Source organism: Polyodon spathula, chromosome 35, assembly GCF_017654505.1.
Source record: "Polyodon spathula isolate WHYD16114869_AA chromosome 35, ASM1765450v1, whole genome shotgun sequence".
NCBI lineage: Eukaryota > Metazoa > Chordata > Actinopteri > Acipenseriformes > Polyodontidae > Polyodon > Polyodon spathula.
In genome coordinates this window covers 523985-548984 of record NC_054568.1, presented here as the reverse complement: position 1 = coordinate 548984, position 25000 = coordinate 523985, and the positions used below count along the sequence as shown (strand labels likewise).

The 25000-nt window shown below is 43.4% G+C and overlaps 5 protein-coding genes across 7 annotated transcripts in view; 4 read left to right on the top strand and 1 right to left on the bottom strand.

Annotated features, from left to right (window-relative positions):
* LOC121303734 (calpain-8-like) overlaps window positions 1-132 on the top strand; it is an 18317-nt gene extending 18185 nt beyond the window's left edge. Inside the window, exon 16 of the mRNA XM_041234514.1 lies at window positions 7-132. Coding sequence (XP_041090448.1) covers window positions 7-132 — 126 coding nt within the window. The remainder of the gene's footprint in view (window positions 1-6) is intronic.
* Window positions 7-7976, bottom strand: LOC121303898 (F-box only protein 46-like). The gene is made up of 2 exons (XM_041234751.1): window positions 7606-7976; window positions 7-2592 (listed from the first exon to the last, which is right to left on the bottom strand). Exon 2 carries the CDS (start codon window positions 2451-2453, stop codon window positions 390-392), a length of 2064 nt encoding a protein of 687 aa, XP_041090685.1. The 5' UTR covers window positions 2454-2592; window positions 7606-7976; the 3' UTR covers window positions 7-389.
* Window positions 7977-10944: 2968 nt separating this feature from the next.
* LOC121303733 (nanos homolog 2-like) lies at window positions 10945-11355 on the top strand. The gene has a single exon (XM_041234513.1). The coding sequence runs from the start codon at window positions 10945-10947 to the stop codon at window positions 11353-11355; it is 411 nt and encodes a 136-aa protein (XP_041090447.1).
* A 605-nt stretch (window positions 11356-11960) lies between these two features.
* coq8b (coenzyme Q8B) lies at window positions 11961-23349 on the top strand. Of its 3 annotated transcripts, none has more exons than XM_041234650.1 (16): window positions 11990-12064; window positions 12577-12667; window positions 12780-12962; window positions 13963-14304; window positions 14905-14971; window positions 15532-15609; window positions 15745-15864; window positions 16262-16347; window positions 16877-17017; window positions 17310-17391; window positions 17602-17695; window positions 18066-18207; window positions 19658-19765; window positions 21225-21290; window positions 21774-21860; window positions 22708-23349. In XM_041234650.1, the coding sequence occupies exons 3-16, from the start codon at window positions 12786-12788 to the stop codon at window positions 22993-22995; spliced, it is 1878 nt and encodes a 625-aa protein (XP_041090584.1). In that variant the 5' UTR covers window positions 11990-12064; window positions 12577-12667; window positions 12780-12785; the 3' UTR covers window positions 22996-23349. The 3 variants fall into 3 exon arrangements, with proteins under 3 accessions (XP_041090582.1, XP_041090584.1, XP_041090583.1); XM_041234649.1 differs by having other exon boundaries at window positions 12003-12064; window positions 12626-12667; XM_041234648.1 differs by lacking the exon at window positions 12577-12667 and having other exon boundaries at window positions 11961-12064.
* A 1326-nt stretch (window positions 23350-24675) lies between these two features.
* LOC121303732 (symplekin-like) overlaps window positions 24676-25000 on the top strand; it is a 19881-nt gene continuing 19556 nt past the window's right edge. Inside the window, 1 exon segment of the mRNA XM_041234512.1 lies at window positions 24676-24743. Within this exon segment, the coding sequence (XP_041090446.1) occupies window positions 24676-24743 (68 nt within the window).

Genomic DNA, 25000 nt, shown 5'->3' with positions numbered 1-25000 from the left:
GGATAGAGACAGCCCTGGTTTTGTAAATCACCAATTTTGAATCTTCTGGCTATGCCTACTTGCAGGATCTATATCTTAGGAGGTGTTTTACTGGGCAAAAGGAGGGTGGAAAGGAGAAAGGAAATCTTGTAGTCAGGTGGCAGCTCTCCTGTTTGAGAAGGACTTTGAAAAAAAAAACAAAAAAAAAAAGTTTCAGCCATAAATCTGTACTTGGAAAGAGAAAGGAGAAAGAAAAAAACAAAACAACACACACACACACTTGCAGCACTCACAAACCAAAGAGATTACAAAGTGTTGTTAAACTGGACCCTTTCAGCAAGCATGTAGCCATCCTCCAAACTCCCGTCATGGAAAACAGTCTCAATTCCTCCACTGGGACCTTTCAAATTTCACCTCCCATCCTCCCTCTTAGCACGGCTCTGCACCAGTTCACAGGGCTGCACCCAGTTGTTGTCATGGAGGCCGACGCGGCAGCCTGGCGTGTCCTTGTCGGTGCGTCGGCAGCACATCCAGTAGGAGCGTCCGTAAGGCAGGTCGTGGTGGTAAGGTTTGGGGTGCCAGCGGCACAGCGACACGTCCCCCTTCTCGTTGTGCTTCTTGCACTGTTTGCAGGGGTCGTCTCGGTACAGTGGGTCTTTGTTCCAGAGAGAGTCTGTCGCACGAATGCCGTAGGTCTCTATGAGGGCCTTAAAGTAGTGGCAGGTGCACTTGAGGGCAGCAAGTGAACGCGTGGGGAGATAGCTAAAGATGTTCACCATGATGTGGTCGGGCATGAGAAGCATGTACTGCCGGGGCTCCAGCAGCCTCTGGATCTTGAAGCGAATCTCCAAGAAGTCGTGGGAGATGTGGCGGTAGAGCCGGCACAGGGAAGAGTCCGAGGAATCCGGATCCTGACCCGTGGGTGAATCACTGGAGTCCAACCGCTCACCGCCGGCACTGCTGCGGTTATTGTTAGTGCAGTCAAGGGAGTTCTGCATCTCCAGCTGCTTGCTGTCCTCATCAGGCAGTTCAGTTTGGGTGTGGTAAAAGAAGAGCTGTCCCGGAGGGGGAGGGTTTTCCTCGCACCCCGGACAAGGCAAAGAATCTGGGGCCGGGGATCCTACTGTGAAACGGACAGTCTCCTCCTTCACATTCTCGGTGCTGTCCTTCCCATAGAAGACACACTGGTCCACTGCGCCAGTCACCACCACTTCTACGTGAAAACCGGACACACACTCCCGCAATCTCTCGCCACCCTTCTCCCCAGCCTCGCCGTCAGGGGTAGAGTCTGAACTTATGGGTGGGATCTGGTGCTCTTGAGGTCCCTCTCCTCTGGATTCCCCAGTCCCCTTGGGGGAGGCGGTGGCAGCCAGCAGGATATCCATGTTGCTGGGAGGCAGGGGGTCGCGAGAGGAAGGGCTCACCAGCTGGTAAAGGTCACAGGTGATCTTCTCTTTGGCCCTGGCACCCCCTGTCGGGCTTCCCCCACCACAGCTCAAAAACATGCAGTTGGTACGCCCAGAGCTACCTGTTTCAGCCTGACAGCAAGGGTCCATGCTTGAGACACGGAAGGCGATCCTAACCTCCCTTCCTCCCCCTCCTCCACCACTGCCATTTCCTCCAGTCCCCCTGCTCGCCCCCACCCCACCTCCAGTCTTCTCCTGCGACACCCCATTGCGTCTCAGGAGGGCACTCTCTAGCTGCTGTTGCTGAGACTCAAAGTGGGCAACGGCCTCTGCTACACGCCTGGAATCAGGTGGCTCTCTCTCTGCTGGGGGAAGTTGGAGAGAGGAAGGGGGATCAGCATCTGGGGCAGGTGTCTCCTCTTCTGAGAGGAACACCTCCGAGTCCTGGGTACTGGTGGTGGTGCTAGAGAGGCTCCTAACTGTGCTCAGGCTCTGGGAAGGCACCTGTCCAATGACCTCCTGCATGGCCATGGCGGTACGCTGTTCCACCAGGGCCACCATCTCTGCCACAGACAGCAGTTCTGTCTCGCTGAGCTCTGTCTCCAGACAGTCCCCCTCGTCCAGGCGTTCCCCGGGCTCCTTCTCCAGCTCAGAGCTATTGGCTCTGGACTTGCTTGGGTCGTAGGAGGAGCAGCGGCGGCGCTTAGCCTTGGAGCAGTCGGTGCTCCAGTTCCCTTTGACCTTCATGGTGTTGGGTCGGGTCAAGCCCAGCCCGTTGCACTGGTGGGCCACAAAGAAAGCAATTTTTTCCTTGGTGTTCCCAGGCTTGATGACGTACCAGGTGTCCAGCAGCACACGGCCATCCTCAACCTGGTTCCCATTGGAGGAGAGGGAGGGGGGAGTGACTGGGGGAGTGTTCTCCAAGGTGGGCTCCTCCTCCCCCTCCTCCCCTTGAGGCCCCCGGCATACAAGGTCGCTGGCTGTTTTCAGCAGAGAGCCACCAACTCCACTGGTCCCAAAAGGCCGGGGGCACCACAGCCGGATATGGGAGAAGATGTCCGGATCCATCACTGGTTCCACGGGAGCATGGTGTCCTCGGGGCTGCTCAAGGAGGGTGCCTCCTTCAGATCTCGGAGCCGCTACAGACGTCCACCAATCTCATTCTCACACAGGGTTGGGATCTCCTCAGGGCTGGCATGCAGGTAACCTATGGAGAAACAAGTATATTAAGATTTAAAACAAGCCTTACATAATGTAACTTGTTGCTTCACTGATCTGCGATTTGACAGTGTGCATCACTCACAGGGGAATAAAATAACTTTTACTGCTATTCACTGCAAAGAAACAGATGCTGCACAATGCATTGGAAACAAAGCATGGTTTGATTTGCACTAGGGGTTGCGGTACTGTACATATTTAAAACAGAATAATTTGCCATCCTTAACGTTAAACACTTTTGGGGGAAAAAAAACAAAAAACAAAAAGTCAGAACATCCAAGAGCCGAGGATTTAGGCTGCTCAGTAAATCCTACAGAATGGTATAAATGTGAGCCGAGTTTAGCAATGAGAACACCATTATATTCCAGATCCTGCATCAACCAATCATGATATAACATCATTACTCAGCTGCCCGGGACAGCATGAGGCATGGCTCATTTAACAGCACTGAAACACTTATTATAAATCAGCTTTCTTGGAACACTCAGGTCTAACCGAAAACCTTTCGTATTGGTTACATCTGTAAATAGATTAGAAAATATTCTTCCCAGCCAAAGAAGGTAGTTACGGCACTGCAGATTATTGCAAAATGTCATACTTTTACTTGGTGCAGTTCTTGTGTTTTCTAAGTTCTTGCTTTGAAGCACGGTCCTGCGTAAACGAGAATTAAAACAGTAAGCCAGCTGCCGATCCATGCGCACTGATTCATTAGAAAAACGTTATTCACATCGACACAGAACGGCATTACCTGGTTCCAATACCTCTGGCTTCCAAACTCCAGGGTTCATCGTTGACCTGACCCCACAAGACTGACCAGTCTGTTGTCACACACTGCTAAGGACCAGCAGATGGTCTTATGCTGCTTTCCTGCAAGCACTTAAGCTGTCGGACTGCATTAAAGACACCCAGAGGGTTTTACATCATGACTCCCCAAATCTGCTTGCAATGACCTGATCCGAGACAGAGAAAGGGCCACGGTAACCCAATCATTAACATTTCCAAAAATGTGCAGTATGACAGAACAGCCAAGCGCATCGACTATCCCGCAAGCAAATGATGGCAAGATGTTATAAAGTTGTAATTTTTTTTCAACAGCTGTAGGCTTGGGAAACAATATAACATTAAAACACAAACAGAAAATGTCCCTTGTGTGTACATGTCTTATCTGCAGTGTGCAACATGTGAAAGCAGCATTAACCTTCATCCTGTACTGTCAATTTACTATAGCAATGTGATATAGTCTTATACGTCGGTCCGTATAAATATAGATACGGAGACATCTTTTTTAGGATCAGCTCTCTAGTCAGACTTTCACCAATTCCTGCTAATTCACTGGATATAGTATGTAGCTCAAGACATTTGTCAATTGTATTTGTTTACATCCACTGCAAAAACCAAAATTAAATCAAAGGCCATCAGAAAGTCAAATTTTCCAAACTTCCAATGTAAAGATGTTTTAAACAGCCTCAACACTTTTTTAGAGCCTTATCTCCAATACATACTGTTTACATCTCTGCAACCACAAAAGCAGGCAACACCTTGAATTTGGTCCACTTAGGATCAAATTATCCCTACAGTATTGGTCTAAAAGGTAGCCTATTTGAAATTGTATGCATGCATTTAGATCTATGAACTGCTGGCTTGGGCAAGATCTGTGTAACTACAAAATTGAAGAAACATGTGGCAGATTCATGTTTTGATATACTCTGGCCTCAAATACTATTCCTCCACATTATATGAACTTAAACCATCAATAATGTTACTGAACAGACCAGAGACTTGACAAAAAAAATAAAATTCCACACGTGTGTACATCTGTTTTGATATTTGTTGGTCTTAAAACATAAATATAACAAAACTATCGAATGAGAGGAGAGGCCATTCAGTCCATCGAAGCTTTTCCAGTTCCTAGTAGCTGACTGATCTCAGAACTTTGCCAAGTTGGGTCTAAAGGATCCAGCTGTTTCTGCTTCAACAGCATGACTAGGAGCCAATTCCACACATTAACCACTCTGTGCGAAGAAGCGTCTCCTTCCCTCTGTCATAAGTCTTCACTTAATTTCCAGCCGTGTCCTCTGGTCCTGGTTTCTGTGCTGTGCTTAAAGTGCTGATTTGGGTTAACTATGTCAGCTGCTTTGAAGATTTTAAAGACTTCAATCATGTCCCCTGATTCTTCTTGATTCCAGGCTACACAGATTTAATTCTTTCAACCTGCAGCTCTGTCTGGTTGCTCTTCTTGGACTCTCTTCAGAGCCACAATGGTGCTGTGGTGACCAGAACTGGACAGTTCTTAGTCCGAACTCACTATACAGCTATTGCCATAATTTTTTTTTATCAACTTAGGAGTGAGACAATATTTTATATCAGTTTTTCATTACGTATATGGAAAGCTACAAAGTGGTCTGTAATTTGATATGTTAACGTGGCATTATTCAGCAGATTTCACTCGACTATGAAGCAAAATGAGTTAATTATATTGGGGGGGGCCCAAAACTTTTGCCCATATCTGTGCAACCTCATTATAACCTTGGATCAGTGCTCAACCCTTTTGGCTACATACCAAGGCTGGGACGATGCCTCCCTTTTTTTACCAGATGTCCTTAAATTTAAAATAAATAAATAAAAAATCACCAAAACTAACAGAATATATTTAGAGCTATTAATAATATACTGACTAGCTACCAAATTATTTAAACCACTACATCAGTGAAATGTCACCAGGTTAACCAGAACTCCTCTAATAAAAGTGTCTTGCCTTATTTTTGTCTTGATTGGTGCATGAAAAAGCATGAAAATAAAGCACGGAATAATTAGACAGCAAATCCACGTAACAGATGCTTTGTCTTCAGCAACAACATAACTTATTTACAAAAAAAAAAAAAAAAAAAAAAAAAAAGAGTAAATTTCTTAAACTTTGTTTTGTTAAGAAAGAGGATAGAATCCACATTAAATGCTTTTACAGAGGCACAGGACTTGGTCAATCTGCCAGCCTTGCTGAAAACCCGCTCGCTCGCTGACTACTTTTGGAAAGTGATCTTTGCGTTTTTTTTTTTAAAGTGATGCTAATGTGCATAGTGGAAACTCAAGCAGCCAGAGAAAGCAGTGTGAAAAGTAGCAAAAAGAAAAAGGATGCACATGCTTGACCAATCGATGGTAATTAAATGATACGATGGACTGATGCATCACCCCAGCCTTACTCTACACCTAAAGATTCCCTGTTCCGTTTCCTTTGCTTCCCAGTTTCCTTTTTAAAATCAGGCTCTTAAAACAGTGTTTCTCACTGTGCATATTCTTATTTGCTTTTTTTCTTTCCATTTAACAGAAATATCACTAAAGGGATTATTTTATATATATATACATATATACACACACACACACACACACACACACTGAGCATCAAAAGAATCTGATCACTTATATTTGGATAAAATTCACTAGATGTGACTGAAAAATGACAAACTCTCTTTTAGAGCAGGTGCAGTGACTTTTTATTGTGCTGATTAACAACTGACATCACGAAGATGCTGCAGAATGACCTGTCGATCTTGGGCAAGTGTTGTTACTGCTGGTCTCCCAGTTCGTGGCCTGTCATCGACAGAGTGTGTCTGGTTATATCGTCTCGCCAGGTTTGAAATTGCTGGCTGTGAGCACTCAAGACAGCGATCCACAGTACATTAGTCTATTATTGCCTGTTGGTTAATTTCCTTGTCTGGCTTTCAACTGTAATCTCAAAACCGAACTTGACAGTGTGGTTTGTGTCTTACATGTGATAGTACTCTGCTACTTGAAATTAACCTGGATACTCAGACTGGGTCCCCACACATTTTGAGTTGCTTGTGTAAATGTTTGGGGCAATAATATGTCAGATACTGTACAGATGAAGTCTGCATCTTTAGATTGTGTGACTTTGTGCTCTCTGTCCAAGGGAGGTTTTATGTGTCTCTTATTGTCTAGTTTTCTTTTGATTCATAAAACAGAAATGACAGGAAATGTGAAAATTCATAATTCTACAAGACCCAATATATTCCACACAAGTATCTGCTTATTTTTGCTGATAATTCAACATAGGTAGAAAATGTACGTATTCCTGAACAGTTTAACATTTAAGCTTCCTGGAATCAACAAAACTTATTAAAAAAGCAAATATTATTAAACTCCATGTGCTGTAAATTTGAAAAGCTTTTTTGTCAACACAGTGAGGTTAACTATCCACATTGCTTGATTCAGCCCGATGCCCCCAAACTTCAAGAGACTGTACTCCAGAACAATACTCTCATGAGTCCCAACATAATTCACTAACTTTCTATATTTTGGTCCACTTCGTATATCATAAACTTAAACCAGATAAACACATGACAGGTGAGTGCAGATACAGGTGATTCTGTAGCACAGTACCCTGTAACGTACACACCTGGGTTCTGTGTAAACAATACCACATTCTTAGACACCACTGCCGTCCTTCTCCTTTCAAACACCCTTTCCTTTCTTTCTGATCGTGGTCATGTGTCACCTTTCCTTATACCAATACCCCCAAGGCTCCTTTGGCAAGCAAACATCGACAACCACGACTTTAACAAACACAGTGTCAGATTATTGACAGATTGTGTAGCTCTGTCAAAATACATGTGCATTTTAGCGAGACCTAGGCTACACTAAAATGTCTGACTATAATATTTCCATGCTGATAGTGTTTATTTTTCGCCTTTTTTTTTTTTTTTTTTTTTTTTTTAGGTAAATACAAACAGACAGACTCACCACCTTAAAAAACTGAGCACTTTTTAAAAAAATTATTTATTATTATTATTATTATTATTATTATTATTATTATTATTATTAATATTATATTAATTATCTTTTTTTACTACCGTTACAGACCTATTGTTGTACAAAAAAAAACGTATTTTTAAACCGAAAACAAATAAATTGTATATTCTCACAGCTGTTGGCTGCATATCATTTACAGGCAAATTATTAATAAAATACAAGACGTCCCCTTTCTTACCTCAAACTGAAACTGATTAGGAGCTGCCCCTGCCGCCGTCCAAACCGCACAAGGTGTTTTCTCCCCGCGTACTGAGGAAATCCAGCCCCCTGCTTTGGCCTGGTTTACGCAACTAACCGCAACAAAAACGCATTCTTCGTTTGGAAGAATTGCGTTATTTTAATTATTTATGCAAACTTGAATATGAAACGTGGTGTTTTTCTAGTTTGGGGAGGGGGGGGGAGGGCTGTTGTCATTTCTAATATCCTCCGTGTTTAAGTGTTTAGTTTGCGGGGCTCTGCTGTTTAATGCGGGGCTTCCACAGTTTCGCTAATCGAAACAATCGGCTCGGAACGGGGAAGGCAGGCCGTTCGCTGACAGGCGTCTGCACACGACCGCCGGCCAATGGAGAGGCAGGCTCGACGGCATGCCCAAATATGGATGTCAGCGAAGCCCACATGGTATTGCTGCAGCCCCGGGCTTGCTCTCTGAGCAGCACCCCATACGTGGGAAGTGATCGAGCAACGCGTCGATAGGAGAGAGTCTCATTGTTGATTGCTTTTTAAAAGTGATCAGGCATAACATGAAATAGTCTCAAGTCCATACAATTCAAAAGAATTGCCAGCACATGGATCTACTGCGAGGTGTACTGATGCCAGTACTTGAAATACTAGTGTTAAGACAATTACATTGGTAGAATGTTGACACTTTTAAACGCATAAATCCAGCTTTTCAATTCAAATTGCAAATGACAAAATATACTGTTGTCGCGATTAATTCATTCTGTCATGATAAATATTTCATGCTTTTTGGACCGGGTGGATTTTTCTTTCATAAAACGTCATTTTGCATCGCCTCGCTTATTCTTTATCAATCTTGATTTGTGTCATCATCAACCCTAATTTGCAAAAATACCCCCTAATTTTAATACAGACCTGGGGTTCGCGGGAAAGGAGGAATTGGTTAAATTGTATTGCACAAACCAATGCAAGTACTGTACTAGAAAATGGAAAACAGCACCCCTTGTGTTTAAATGAGGGATTGGTAATTGCAGTGGATTAGATAAAAAAAAACAAAAAAAAAAAACTGTGGTTTCAATGTAAATTACTATTGTGAATAATAGTGAATTATTATTAGCTAAACTGTGTACAGTATCTACAGTATTGTATACAGTTTGTCGAAATCTCTTGTGTAGAAGCAGGTTGTTTTAAAAGAAACAAGCATGCATACTATAACATGTATCACTTTCATGAAATAATTGTTTAGCAATCAATGCAGCGGTATTGGCAACGGGCTCTGTTCGTATATTTTTAAAACACGAAATGACGAGATGTTATTTTATTAACGTAGCAAGATGTTACAGTATTGGATACACACCAATCGTCGCGCAAGGGTGACACGTTTAAATACTTCACATATTTTGATATATTGTGGGCCGCTTTTATTTAAAAATAACAATTCGTGCAACGCGTGAATTAAGTTGATTTTTAACGACAACGCGCTCGACACTGTAAATTTAATCATCGGTGTGCAAAATCAATTTTGTTAATACAAAATAAAAATAAACTTCGTAACTTCTGGATTAAATACATATTTGAGTTTTTTTTAAATGGTTTTCGACTATATTTTTGAGGTACAAGACGCTATACCAAAATAAACATGAATAAGTATCTAAAATGTGTTTTTATAACATGTTGCATAATTTTATGTTTTTAATTTTTAAATGCTGTGTTTACAGTGTTTCAGATCCTTCACCAGACTACAAAACACCTGCGTAAAAGGGCCATGCGACAAACAGCACAGACATTCCTCGAACAAAAGTATCGTTTTGCTTTGTTTCCAGACAGCTGAGAAGGTGGCGTTTGTGTCAGAAGAGAACACAGGCTAATTGTTCGAATGCTGCTGATTGCAATTCCTCATCCAAAGTCACCTTATCAGAGGAAAGGGTGTAGAGACGTCTTGAGAAGCTGATACGATGGAGAGAGTTCCAGCTCGAATTTTGTAAATAATTTAAAATGACATGTATCTGATTATTTTAACATCTGTGAAATTAAGCAAGCATAAACTAAAAAAAACCTAACATAAACTTGTAATATCCGTGTTTAATATAATATATATATATATATATATAATATATATATATATATATATATATATATATATATATATATATACATATTGTCCCTAACACTACTTAAGTCGGCGAGAGCTTCAAGTTTCACCTTCAGTTCTACTGAGCTGTAAGGGGAATTTCTGCGGTTAGAGGAGAAAAAATTACTGGACATTCGAGAGTGAAATATTTGGGCACGAAATTATATTTTAAAAAATAAGTTATAGTTAGAAGACTTTATAGTGAAAGGGACTTAAAGCAAATGAAGAATTAGCCATGTTGTGTGGGCTTGTTTCAGCCTCGGTTTCGAATACCGTGGTCTGATAAGGGCGTTTACATGGCCAGTAATATTCCACTAGTATTGGGAATACTGAATAATCCGAATATACATTCAGCCATGTAAACAGCATATTCAGAATATGAAGAGGAGTATTCCACTTCCAAAGTATTAAAACCAACACTCGTCTAGGACAACTGGAAGCTGCTAGAGACTGGAAAATGCTGGCAGATGTTGGATGGACAAGGGCTTATTATCCCACCTGAGATTGCCACCACTCACCTTTCGACCTGACATAGCCTGCGTGTATGCAGAGCATTTGGAATATTCTAGTATTCAGAATATTTAATATTTTGAATACTTGTGCCATGTAAACGTATTGAAACTGATGATGTTTGGAATGGGTGTGTTACATTTCATTTACCAGGGCCTGAAATCTACAGTTGACCTCTTATAAGTCTCCCCCTGTGCTCAATTCATAGGCAAATCATCCCTTGCATTACATGGGAAAATTGTCCTCCCTGCATAGTTAGCGTATTACATTTACAATTGCAATTTGCCCACAGTGAAAAATCAGTCCTAATTACTTTGTTTTATAGATCATGGTCCAGGTGTTTTACTGCACAGACAGCTCTCAAACAAAAGAGTTTTCTATCTTGTTTGACTGCATTTCCAGACAGCTCATTAAGGTGTTGTTGTCTGGGTCATTTTGAAAGTTTGTGTTTGAAGGCCACGAAAGAGTGATTACATAATTAAATATTGTATCTAAGTATAAACACATCTATTAACACTCTAGTTCCATCAGCTTGATATTGTCTACTTTGATTGACCCGCCCCAGGATCAGGACTCTTACCTAGAAAAGCAGCTGCACGCTCTGATACACTGATAAACACTGATACAATTATTATTTTTTTTAAACAGAGAGTGCTGCCTATATAAGAGTCTGAAGAAGGCTGTGCAGCAACAGAGACCATGGACCGAAGCGTTTGGTATTTTGATATGTGGAGAGATTGTCTCAATCTGGAGGCTGTGGTGCAGGACCTGGGTAGCGACGTGGCCCCTGGTTCCCCCATGTCCACCTCTGTCTCCCAGAGTAGCTGCAGTGAGATGGAGAGGCCCAGCCCAGCCGGCAGTCCCTCTGAGATCCGCTGTGGCTTCTGCAATCAGAACGGCGAGACAGTGGAAGTGTACTCTTTTCATTGCCTCAGGACGGACGATGGAAAGGTCTGCTGCCCTGTCTTGAGGAACTACGTCTGCCCGCTCTGCAAGGCCACTGGAGACCGTGCCCACACACGTCGCTACTGCCCTCTACAACAGGGGCAGCAGAAGGGGCAGTCCTGCACCAAAGGAACGCACTGCCACGGTTCCAGACTAAAACACTGAGCCCAGAGGGGGGACTACAGGGACTGAGTCATCTCTGTATCCAGCAAGAATGCTTTTTTTGTTTCATTGGAGTTTGGATTTAAGATTTATTGGACTTTGAATTTGTTTTTGAGAAAGTGATTGGAGTGTTTGTTCCTGTTTTATCATAAATATTTTTTATAACAATGTGTTTATTTTTTATTTTTTTAAATAAAAAGTTTCTCTTCATAATGCAGGTGTTGTTGTTTTTTTGTTTTTTTTTTTAAATAACGCACTTAATAATTTTTAAAACGTGAGCTGGTAAAAGCGTATTTAAAAATGTGCTCAAAATTTGTATATTTAAATATACAAATTGTTTTCATAACAGAACACGTGCGAACAAGCGCTTATGTTATGGAACCAACACGCCCCGCCTTCCGCTAAATGATTGGCTCTCACAAGGGCAAAAACACACGCCCGAGGCTCTCTTATAGGTTTGCTTGCTGTGTCAATTAACCTGCCTGCCCTGTCGCCATGGAAGCAGTTGAACGCCCCGCCGTGCAGCGATTGGATACTTCTTCCAGCTGTCATTGCTTGAGCTTGCATTCCAACCCGCCCTCGTGTATCTTGGAAACCCTGCGGTTGGCTGTAGCGCCTGTCAATTAAGGATGTGTGTGTTTCCTGTGTGTGACTAGGTGTGGAGGAGAGGATATGAATGGCAGTCTCGGTTTAAAAGTTGTTTTAATACTAGGTAATGTGTTGGTGTTCACTGACGGCGATACGAATATTAATATGTCAGTATGGTGTTTTTTGTTTTTCTTAGTTTACAGTAGTATTGTACTGTGGTAACTTTCAGTAATATTAGTATTTTGTGTGGTCAGTTATATCCAGTGTCGTATCTCTGATTATATTACGAGACATTACATCAGCGTACACAGTTGGACGTTTTTGAATACTCAGTAAAGAAAATTAAAGATTGAATTCGATCGTTTTTCATCAATTCTAGAAAAGAAACCAATATATCTCATTTTACTGAGCTCTGTTGTAATTGGTCGTTTGTGCTACATTTAAACTGGTCGCTGATACCGCTGTGTATCATGTTATTTGTTTGTTGTTTCTCAGCGTTTCTTGTTGTGTGTTGGTTGTGTGTATTCTAGCACTCTGCCATGGATAATAGATTTTGTCTCAATTGGCGTTAAGAGTTAATGGCGTCTACCTACAGTGTGACCTTGACCACTTTCCTGCTTGAATCCCCTCCTGCAGTTTGTTAAACAGCTGTAACGTGTCATCTAAACACGTGCTACATTTACAGGAACATAGAAAATACATCTGAGCCTGAGTGATCATACCACAAGTGAGATTCTTTATACAGTCTATCCAGAAGAGTGTTGTGTAACCAAGCTGTTTCCAGTTATGCCGTGTGTTTATATGAGCCCTGGTGTAATGAGTGTTCCTCTCTCCTGCAGGGTACCATGTGGGGAGAGCTGGTGCAGGTGCTGCGCGGAGTGGGCCGTGTCGGGAGAGCCTTCACACTCACACAGGGGGAGCAGCTGAGAATGAGGGCCTGCAACTCCACCCTGGGGGCTGCGCTGAAGCAGACCCAGGAATGCACAGAACACTGTCTCAGCACTGTGATGTCGTACAGACAGGTACAGAGTTATTTAGACTTGCATGTAAACACAACAGCACACCCTTCTTACAGCAGAGACGTTTCTAGGACGGTATACTCGTGTTTGCCCCATAATGCTAATTCACTAGTACTTGCATTCTCCTTACAAGGTGGAACACAAATAGCATCTTCTAAATACATCCCATTGTGATCAAACTTGGTAAGGACGGTCTCTAGCATGTCTTTAAAATCTTAAAAGGAGTTAATCCTAATCAGTACTTTAAGTGCAGCACAGAAACCAAGATCAGAGGACACAGTTGGAAATTAAGTGGAGATAAAGTTAGGACAGAGGAAAGGAGACACTTCTTCACACAGTGTGTGGTGAGGGGATGGAATGGGCTGCCTAGTCATGTTACAGAAGGAGACTCTTCTTCACACAGAGAGTGGTGAGGGGATGGAATGGGCTGCCTAGTCATGTTGTTGAAGGAGACTCTTCTTCACACAGAGAGTGGTGAGGGGATGGAATGGGCTGTCTAGTCATGTTGTTGAAGGAGACTCTTCTTGAAGTTGAGGGGATGGAATCTTCTTCACACAGAGAGTGGTGAGGGGATGGAATGGGCTACCTAGTCATGTTGTTGAAGGAGACTCTTCTTCACACAGAGAGTGGTGAGGGGATGGAATGGGCTGCCTAGTCATGTTGTTGAAGGAGACTCTTCTTCACACAGAGAGTGGTGAGGGGATGGAATGGGCTGCCTAGTCATGTTGTTGAAGGAGACTCTTCTTCACACAGAGAGTGGTGAGGGGATGGAATGGGCTGTCTAGTCATGTTGTTGAAGGAGACTCTTCTTCACACAGAGAGTGGTGAGGGGATGGAATGGGCTGCCTAGTCATACTGTGGATGACAATGCACTTTTTAGTCAGTTATGTCTTAATCAGCTGCTAGGGATCAATGGATCAATGGACCGAATGGCCTGTCCTCATTCGTACATTTCCTTATATTCTTATGTTTTTTCTTTTCTTTTTCTACAATGCAATCCCAGGCCAGGGGAGGGGTTTTTACAGAGGGCTCCCTTTTGGATGAGGATTTGACTAAATGGACTTCTGAAATGCATCCAGATTTTTACACACCAGATAACAATGAAGAACTGAAGGAAGGCGAGGCAGTCTCACAGCAGCCTCCTGCAGGCTCCCCTGGCCGGGGCTCGGGATTCACTAACAGCAAGACCGGGTTAGGGGGCGCTACGGGGCCCGGAATGGGACAGACTAGATCCTTCCACCAGGAGCCCACAGCGAGAGGACTGACGGCTGAAGACATCAAGAAAGCCAGGGAGGCCAAGCAGGAACAGGAGCAGGGCACCCAGCACAAACCCCTACGACAAAAGGTAGGAACCCAGAGCAGCTTCATTAGACCTGGCGTTCAAATGGGCAGCGTGTGTTTTCACAGAGACGCCTTTGTCATGGTGTAGAGATTCAGATTTGTAATTGTCCTTGTGACACTGAACTGTACCAGTTATTGTGACCAAGTGAACAGCTTCGGAAACCAGAGGACTCAGATCCAGACTTGGCGGTCAGAGAATGGGGCTTGTTACCAGGAGGTTCCAGGTTCAATCCCAGCTCAGCCACTGACTTGAAGAACAAGTCACTTAACCTCCTTGTGCTTCATCCTTCAGATGAGATGTAAAACAAACACGATCCTATTGGAAGTGACTCTGCAGCAGCAGTTGTTAATGTATAATTCACCCACTAGTCTCTGTAAGTCACTTTGGATAAAAGCATCTGCTAAATGACTCAATAATAATAATAATAATAATAATAATAATAATAATAGTCTGCTTCTGCCACGAAGCGCCAGCTGATGGAGTTGCTTTGATTCAAAAAGGAGTTTATAATTTCTATTTCAGACACTCGACATTACATTTTCAATAAACATGAAGCTGTTTAATAGAAATCTAACCTTGATTTTCCTGACTGGACTCTTTCAGCTGAGTGACCGGGCTCGTGAACGGAAAGTTCCTGCGACACGGCTAAGCAGACTGGCCAATTTTGGAGGTAAGGCCAACATCTGTATTTCTTTTAGGGATATCTGAGGGATGTATTGCGTTCGGTTCTGTAGGTTATTGAATAGGATTTGTTAATGTTTGTAATTGTGCTGTTTTATTACATTAAATTCATATGCACACTCTTGGTTAACCATATGCTTAATAGGTGGTGTTTGAATATTTTAGCTGGATTCTGCCTTCTTTGATTCAGTACTTTTGTGTACCATACCCCACTGCTTCAGGGTGAAATTGGGAATCTATAAACTATACCATACCATATGTCTATCTGTTTATGCCTCAGGAAAAGGCATTTTGTGTACCTTTTTCCAGACCTGTACCCCGCCATGCATCTTTGATTAGTTCAACAGTAAATTCTGGTTCTTCCTTAAGCATTGAGTTTAAATATCCCTCTGCCACAGCGACATTATGTGCGAATCAGCCTTTTTTCCAACACGCCATGTAAATGGTGTCTCACTGTGTGACATTATGTGACAAGTTTATTGCAGATGGATTTATTTCACCTTTTCGGCAGAATCAGTTTGACAGTTCACATGATGATCTTTTTTGCAGGTTTGGCAGTAAGTTTGGGGGTTGGGGCGATTGCTGAAGTAGCCAAGAAATCCGTGTCAGGAGAACAGAAACCTGGAGGTAACTTCAGTGCTCGGCATGAACTGAACACCTTGATATCATACCAGTGAAAATGAAAATTTGAAACCAATTCAAAACATGTTCTATTGATTTTTTTTTTTTTTTTCTGAACTGTGATTGTGTTTCTTGTTTCAGAGACCAGAGCCCTGCTTGACTCTGTCTTCCTTTCTGAAGCCAACGCAGAGAGAATAGTGGATACCTTGTGTAAAGTGCGTGGAGCTGCCTTGAAAATCGGACAGATGCTTAGTATTCAAGGTGGGAGTTAACCCTTCTCCGCGCTGGCACGGTTCTGCCGTGTTTGCATTAGACGTGTGTTTAATTATCTTCTTTTGGACTGTCACCTCTTCCCATAAGAGCAGACAGCAGTTCTGATCAGGCAGCAGTCAGATCTAACTTTAAAGTCATTGTAGCAAACAATCATTCTGAAATCTTTTTCCACTTTCTTTAGCTACATAAGCCTTACTTGTGCAGTTTAGGAAAGAAACACGTGCATGGCAAACCGTCCCCTGTCTCTTTAACCCTCCAGCGGACAGTGCAGCGTTCCCTGTGTAGATCAGTAGATCTGACCTGGTTTAGGTCAGTAATTTGTTACACAGTAATTGAATATTATTGCACAGGTTAAATAATTTTAATAGTTTTGTATTTTATTTAGATAACACCTTCATTAACCCCCAGCTGCAGAAGATATTTGAGAGGGTGAGGCAGAGTGCAGACTTCATGCCTGCCTGGCAAATGACCGTAAGTAGCATTGAAATGAAATTGAATTAATGCATTAAAAAAAAAAAAAATCACTTTTTGATTCTGACGGGCCGAACACCAGTAATGAGGCACTGAGTGATTTATTTTGTTTCCAATGCAAACCTCTCCAGTTAATGTTTCTTAAATCTATTTTGCATATACTTTTTATTTAAAAACCCAATTAATTACGACCAGCACTAATATAGACATAAATCCAGAAATGTCAAAACGAAGATAGAGTGGTTTAGGTGGTACTCCAGCCAGAAAACACTGAGATCTCAACCAATTCATTTTGGGAGTTTTAAAACGATGGCCTCTGGTAAAATCAAATTTTTTGCTGCTCCTCAGATTGTGCATAGGATGTATTTGCATGCTGTGATGCTCTGTACAGGATGTAGATGACAAAGAACTTCCATTGTTTAGGGTTACAAAGGAACATTTAGTAAGAAGAGAAGCTGTTGGGTCTCGGAACAGTTTGTGTATCTGGAGCCTATGTCAGCTGTTTCCCCCTGGCTCTCTGTGTGTGTAGAAAGTGCTGTCTGAGGAGCTGGGCCCTGCCTGGAGAGAGAAGCTGGCCTCGCTTGAGGAGCGTCCCTTCGCAGCTGCCTCCATCGGTCAGGTCCACCTGGGGGTGCTGCATGACGGCAGAGAGATCGCCATGAAAATCCAGGTGAGGGGAGTTAGTACCGCTCTCCTGCTCAGGTCTGCAATGTTAGTCCCCAGTGCTTTCATTGCTACACAGGGCATTCTAGTTGGGGCTCATAGTCCATAAAAGCAAGGTGACCCTTCGTCTCGCTGAACAGTCTTGTAGTGTATAATAAAGTGCAGCTTCCTACATTCTGAAGTAAACATGCTTCCGTTTGTATATACTGTTTGCCAGTAGATTATTCTTTTTGTTTTTTGTTTGTGAAGTTGCACTGGCATAAATTGTTCCATCTTCTTCTTCTTTCCTCTCTCGCCAGTACCCAGGAATAGCCCAGAGTATAAGAAGCGATGTCAACAACCTGCTTTCTGTTCTGAAGTTGAGTGTGGTGCTCCCTGCAGGTAAGACTGGCTTGCTTGATGAAAACCATTCATCGAAAAATGTTATTAATTTTGTATTTGTATAAAGATTGTTTACGGTATTCTTTAAAGAAAGGCGAGCCAACTCAGCGACACGGTTGGAACAAAAATGCGGGGCAGAAATATTAAGAAAATTGGATTGCCGTGTCTCTCCGGGCTCAACCTCGCTAAAGTCCAGCTGTATTTGCTCAGGCTTGTTTGCAGACAGCAGCATCGATACCCTTCAGCGGGAGCTCGAGTGGGAGTGTGATTATAATCGAGAGGCGGCCAGCGCCAAGAGATTCAGGTAACGAAGCAGGACGCGTTTCTCAGCTGCCTCAGCCCATGGGTAGAGGCATCTCTTGTGAAGGGGGCTCAGTTTGAACTTTTATACTGTAATGTCCTGCAGTGATGTCATGCTTGTGTCACATTCAATTTCAAGAAATTTGTAAGGGGCCCGTGCAGTCTTCAACTATAAGGTTTTTAGTAAAGTTTTATAAATCGTGCTCTTTGCTTGGTTATACGTAACCCTGCCTCAGCTAAATTATTTAAAAGTTAGTCAAGTGAACCGAGGTTTCTGTCGTCCTTGCAGCAGTAACTGTATTTGAATTCAGAGTCGATTGTTGACTGTTTGCAGGTATGAATTGCGAAGCTATCTCTTGTTTGTTGTGTGGCAGGGCGTTGCTGAAGGGAGACCCGTTTTTCTGCGTGCCGGAGGTGGTTGATGAGCTGACAACAAAGAGGATCATTGCCATGGAGCTGGTGTCGGGGGTACCCCTGGACAGGTGTGTGGATCTGGACCAGGACACACGCAATGAGGTGCACCACAAACCGGCTCATTTTGGAGCTTTCCTTTTGCTGTAATAATTAAGCCTGCCAGTGTAATTGCAGGTTACTTAGTAAAATGTATACCCTTGAAACTTATAATAATTATTTAAAATAACTTATTTATATTTGTAGATTTGTTATAAAATGGACGATAAAATGAGACATTTAATTTGTCAGTTTGTTAGATACTGTACAACTGTGCCAGAAAACAGAAGCCTTTATTATATGCATTATAGTTAGTGACAAACACAGGATTTTCATGTTCGGATATTCATTCATAGTTTAAATATTCGTTCTTTTGGAAAAAGTAATAAAAGCCATTATATTGCTCTGAACGCAGGCAGAGACAGCATAGCAGCAGGGGTAGGGGGTGTGACCATGACCATTTTATCTTTAAACACTTCAACTAAAAAAGAAAAAAATATAATACAATCTCTATAAAAATAACTACACAACATTTCCAGCATTTCAGAATGAGGTACTTGCCTTTTTTCTGACCCATGAGATTCCGGCTCGTTCTAAAGCAGCAGAATGCTTTTTTGACCCAGATGGCTTTCCATAGAGATCACTATGTGTGCGTGCGCATTACTTTTTGCTGTCTAAAACTTTTAAATAGAGGCTCAGTGCTGTGTTAATCCTGTGTTTTTTTTTTTTATATATTAATCTCACATATCACACAGAGCTGTTATTCATTTGCAATTTTTTGAAACTGTCGTGTCAATTCTGGTGAGATGGTAAATAAGTTCAAGGTGTTTTTGTCATTTCTTGTGAATACGAACATCAGATTTTTGTATCCGAATTCATGTCAAAAAGTATTTGTTCAAATATTCGGATATTTGTCCCAGCACTAATGGTATTTATTTTAGCTGTGACATCAGGGGATGTTATTTATTAGATTTGTTTTCAAATGACTTTTATTAAAAATAAAATTGAATGATCCCATCACTTTACTATTACCTTTCAGTATAGCATGCAAGGTCGTTGTTAGTATAGCACGCGAGGACGTGGTTAGTATAGCATGTGAGGACGTGGTTAGTAGAGCATGCGAGGACGTGGTTAGTAGAGCATGCGAGGACGTGGTTAGTAGAGCATGCGAGGACGTGGTTAGTAGAGCATGCGAGGACGTGGTTAGTAGAGCATGCGAGGACGTGGTTAGTATAGCATGCGAGGACGTGGTTAGTATAGCATGCGAGGACGTGGTTAGTATAGCATGCGAGGACGTGGTTAGTATAGCATGCGAGGACGTGGTTAGTATAGCATGCGAGGACGTGGTTAGTATAGCATGCGAGGTCGTGGTTAGTATAGCATGCGAGGACGTGGTTAGTATAGCATGCGAGGACGTGGTTAGTATAGCATGCGAGGACGTGGTGGGCCGAGCTGTATTGTAAGCTAACACGTTGAGCTGTTGTGCTGAGATTGTTTTTCATTTGTTCGGTATCAGATCTGTTCCAACATTCTCAAGCTGTGTCTTCGAGAGCTCTTCGAGTTCCGCTTCATGCAGACTGACCCCAACTGGGCCAACTTCTTCTATGATGCAGAGAAACACCAGGTGTGTTGTCTGGGTGTGCTGTCCTGGGTGTGTTGACTCTGTGTGCTGTCCTGGGTGTGCTGTCCTGGGTGTGTTGACTCTGTGTGCTGTCCTGGGTGTGTTGACTCTGTGTGCTGTCCTGGGTGTGCTGTCCTGGGTGTGTTGTCTCTGTGTGCTGTCCTGGGTGTGTTGTCCTCTGTGTGTTGTCCTGGGTGTGTGTCCTGGGTGTGTTGTCCTCTGTGTGCTGTCCTGGGTGTGTTGACTCTGTGTGCTGTCCTGGGTGTGCTGTCCTGGGTGTGTTGACTCTGTGTGCTGTCCTGACTCTGTGTGCTGTCCTGGGTGTGTTGACTCTGTGTGCTGTCCTGGGTGTGCTGTCCTGGGTGTGTTGTCTGTGTGTGCTGTCCTGGGTGTGTTGACTCTGTGTGCTGTCCTGGGTGTGCTGTCCTGGGTGTGTTGACTCTGTGTGCTGTCCTGGGTGTGTTGACTCTGTGTGTTGTCTGGGTGTGTTGGCTCTGTGTGTTGTCTGGGTGTGCTGTCCTGGGTGTGTTGTGCTCTGTGTGCTGTCCTGGGTGTGTTGGCCTGGGTGTGCTGTCTGGGTGTGCTGTCCTGGGTGTGTTGGCTCTGTGTGTTGTCTGGGTGTGCTGTCCTGGGTGTGTTGTGCTCTGTGTGCTGTCCTGCTGGTGTGCTGTCCTGGGTGTGTTGGCTCTGTGTGCTGTCTGGGTGTGCTGTCCTGGGTGTGTTGACTCTGTGTGCTGTCCTGGGTGTGTTGGCTCTGTGTGCTGTCTGGGTGTGCTGTCCTGGGTGTGTTGCTCTGGGTGTGCTGTCCTGGGTGTGTTGTCTGGGTGTGTTGTCTGGGTGTGCTGTCCTGGGTGTGTTGGCTCTGTGTGCTGCTGGGTGTGCTGTCCTGGGTGTGTTGACTCTGTGTGCTGTCCTGGGTGTGTTGGCTCTGTGTGCTGTCTGGGTGTGTTAGCTCTGTGTGTTGTCTGGGTGTGCTGTCTGGGTGTGTTGTCTGGGTGTGCTGTCCTGGGTGTGTTGGCTCTGTGTGTTGTCTGGGTGTGCTGTCCTGGGTGTGTTGACTCTGTGTGCTGTCCTGGGTGTGTTGGCTCTGTGTGTTGTCTGGGTGTGCTGTCCTGGGTGTGTTGACTCTGTGTGCTGTCCTGGGTGTGTTGGCTCTGTGTGCTGTCTGGGTGTGTTAGCTCTGGGTGTGCTGTCTGGGTGTGTTGGCTCTGTGTGCTGTCTGGGTGATTATATGGCTGAGAGTTAAGAAGAGCCACTTAATACTTGCTGCATGTGAACCCCGCAGTTGCTTATAAACGCCTTCCTAAAGCAATGATGAGTACTAACTGTGTTGATACATTGCTCACAGTACTCAGACTGTCTGCTGAAGTGGTCTGGAACTGGCAGTGAGGCATGTGTCTATAAATAGGTTCTAAATAATCCACATGAATGTTGTTGCTAAGAGACATTGTTCATATTCTAGGTGACTCTTCTTGACTTCGGAGCCAGTCGGGAGTACAGGAAGGAATTCACAGATGATTATCTTGAAGTAAGTCTGCATTGTAGTTGACATGTGTTAGGATCTCCAGATACAGACAGTTTTATGGTGTTGGCACACACTTGAGATCAGCAAGGTACACAACAGAGGTAGTAAGAAATATTTGTGTATATTAGGCACCTTCTATTTTTGTAGAGTTACTATTCGTACCCACTTTTTACTGGGAAAAAACGAAAAAACGAAACTGTAATAAGATAATTAGGACTATGGGGTTTGGTTCGCTGGATGTTGGATCTAAACATGCTTGAATGGTCTCTGTATTTAGATCAATTGAATCAAGATGCATTTTAATCCAAGACCAGTTGGCCTTTTTTTCCTCTTCTGTTTCAATATGTGTAACCAACCTGGGGTCACTCAGAGGGATGGGTTTGTTTTTCTCAAACTATGCGATGGCAAGGCCTGAAACGAACCCTGGCTCCCTGTGCTATAAGCACAACGAGTGACTGGAGGAGCTTGCCTTCGTTGTGTCTCTAGGTGGTAAAAGCAGCCGCTGCTGGAGACCGGGAAAGGGTGCTGCAGAAATCCAAAGACTTGAAGTTTCTCACAGGCATGGAGACCAAGGTCAGCCAATTGAATAATTTCAGTTTACATTTCAAAGAAATCTACATTGCAACCCCTGCAAGACTTTTTAACCTTATTTAATTTGAGATTTAATACATTTTCAATTACAGTGGGATCCCCATGATCTGACCACAGTGACGGTAAATCCTCGTGCAGAATTTGCAGTACAGTTGAAGCTGGTGCGACATGCAATTTATTTAAATAGCCATTACATGTTTTGCATGCTAGAAGATGAAAGAGCAATTTTGGTTTCTTCTGCCACCTGGTGGCAGAAATAATGAAATGCTGCTGATTTTGGTTTCAGAAAATTTGCAGTTTCTGTCGTGTGACGCCATCGTCACAGGCAGCATGCTGTAATCTACACTGCAGGGGTAGCGACGTGCGGACTGTACTGTATTAATGGTTTATTCAACGCACATAAAGATCTTTCACAGAGAGCAACCTTGTTGCACGTGTAAGCTAGTCTCAAGCCTTTGTGACTGCGCCCAATTTTACGAAGGACAGTGCAGTGATTTCCAGATATGGGCGTATGCTAGTGATCTTGTGCAGCTGCCAGATTTTTCTGTGTGGCACTTGGGAGAAAATCTAATCTGGAGAATGAACGATCTAAAAAATAACGGAGACTGCCATATCTGCTGGAAACTGTCAGACAATGAAAAATTAGGGGTAGGGTTAGATGAATTGTTGGCATGGTCGTTTTAGCAATTATAATGCATTATCACAGTTATTAAAAACGTTTTAGAAGTCTCTGCAAATTGTGTCAGACCTGACATCCAGGGTTCATGTCTCTCAGTAATCCTGACAGAAGAGAGCGCTTGAATCACCAGCATGCTGCTCCTCTCCCCAGGTATTTGAAGAAGCCCATGTGGACGCAGTGATGATCCTAGGGGAAGCCTTTGCTTGCCCCGAGCCCTTTAACTTCGGGATCCAGAACACCACTCAGCGGATCCAGAGCCTGATTCCTGTGATGCTGAAGCACAGACTGACGCCTCCCCCAGAGGAGAGCTACTCCCTGCACCGCAAGATGGCGGGATCCTTCCTAATCTGCTCCAAGCTTGGAGCTGTCATCCCCTGCAAGGAACTGTTCGAGTCCGTTTATAACGGCTACTGCAGCCGCCGGGACACTCACGACTGAGGGCAGAGAGTCCGTGAGAGTGCCTCTGAGCAGAACGGGCAAGAAGGACAAGCGTGTGGGTGTGTGGTGGAAGTCATCCTCGCGTGTTGCTGCAACTGGTTATATAACTAACCTGTTCAATTTTTTACACTTACAGCTTTTTAAAGTCTGTTTCAAAGCTCCTTTCAAAAATGCCAGCTCTGTCCTCCAAATCAGTGGTACTCAAAGTTTTTGGACCCTCCCCCCTTTCCTCTTGTCTGTGGTGTGTGACGTCCCCATAACACAGTGGAATGATCACAGTACCATGCACCAATTTCAGGACAGTATTGCCACATGTGAAAACTTTAGCAATAAAGCCAAAACGAAAATGCTTAATTCGCTTCAAAATTATTTCAATCTGGTTAATAGACAAGCAAGCACTGGCAAAATCCGCTGTTTAATATGATGCAGAACTCATTTATTTTAACGTTTTGTTTTGTTCACGGACTTTGCGATTCCTGCACCGTGGGTGTCTTCAGTAATCTACAACGTATTGTCAATAACAGTCAATCATTTTGTGACAGACTTTCTAACAAGTCTGGCACAAACAATTTTCCAGCAAGGAATTGCTGGAGTGCGCACACACACACATCCAGGCTATCGATCTCTTTGTTTGTTTGGCTCTGTACACACCAAAGCGACATGGCAAGGACAGGGCATTCTTTCCAGACCTCTTTTTGTTGGTTAGCCAATGTATAATCGTAATACAGCACTCCAGGGTGTGTGTCGTTGAGAGATGGTTAGTTGATCACACTCTGCTTTGCATTGTGTCTCAGAAAGCAGCTGAGACGTGTTTTTATCCTGCAGCTACGCCCAGCCTGTCCTGCTGTATTGCTTCATTTTACCCGCTAGAATTTCCAATCTTTCAGCAATAAACACATGATGGAGCCCAGAAATACAATATTAAATAAGAATTCTAACAATGCATAGGGCTGTCACCTCATTGCGACAAGATAATGCAGACAGAGGATTTGACCTGGGATTTCCTTCCACTGAGAGGCATTGAATGGTTCATGTGGCCCACATTTTCATGTGATTTAAACCCTATTCAGAAAGTGGTGACCTCCTCTCCTGTTCCTGTGTGTTTCTCAGGGTTTGTGAAACAAACATCATTGTTATTGTTTATTTATTAGCAGATGCCCTTACCCAGGGTGACTTACAATTGTTACAAACAATCAAATTACGAAGTATCAGATTACAAAATATCACATTGTAAAGTATCACAATATAAAGGGACAATGTGAATAATCCTTGACAATAAATTCACTGCTAGTATTTGATAATGGTCACATTTACCTTTGAAGAATGTTGTTTAGGTCTTGAGGGGTCATTTTAACGTAGCCCAAGTCATTACATAGTAACGGTAAGAGTTTACAATTTCCACATTTCACATTTGCTTGCCCAAGTAATAAAAAACAAAAAAACAAAAAAAACAGTGCAGCGTCTGCACGAGCGCCATTTCAGTAAAATCACTTTTACAGAGGTTGTTATCGTTCAGGACTAACAAGAAAAAGAAATACCGGTGTTTTGTTCATAAAACTTGTGGCTGGCGTATCGTTACGCAGGAATCGTAATCCCAAAACCCAAAGCCAGGATACAGCGGCTCTGTGAACGTGCAGTGGAAACTGTGCAGTAGGCTTGCTGTGTTGGAGATGCTATAAAATGATAGAACGCCGGCAGGGCAGTCCAGGTACACTCCAATCCGGGAGGACAGCGGGGCGTTTATTTCAGTGAGCTTTTTATTGTGCCAGGCAGAGTAACAGGAACACGAGCAACACAAACTCCAGGACTTGTCATTTCTCCCAAGACGGCAGGAGTCGTCCCACCCTTTCCTGCCGATTCCTTTATAAGTGACTCCAATCGTAGCCGTTCCACTCCACTCAATTTCCCAGTAAAAACGAGTCCCAAATAAACCCTCTGTGCAAAGCACCTGCCACACGGTGTTAAATCTGTCTGGGAGCTCAAGGTAGAGCTGGCTCTTATCTCT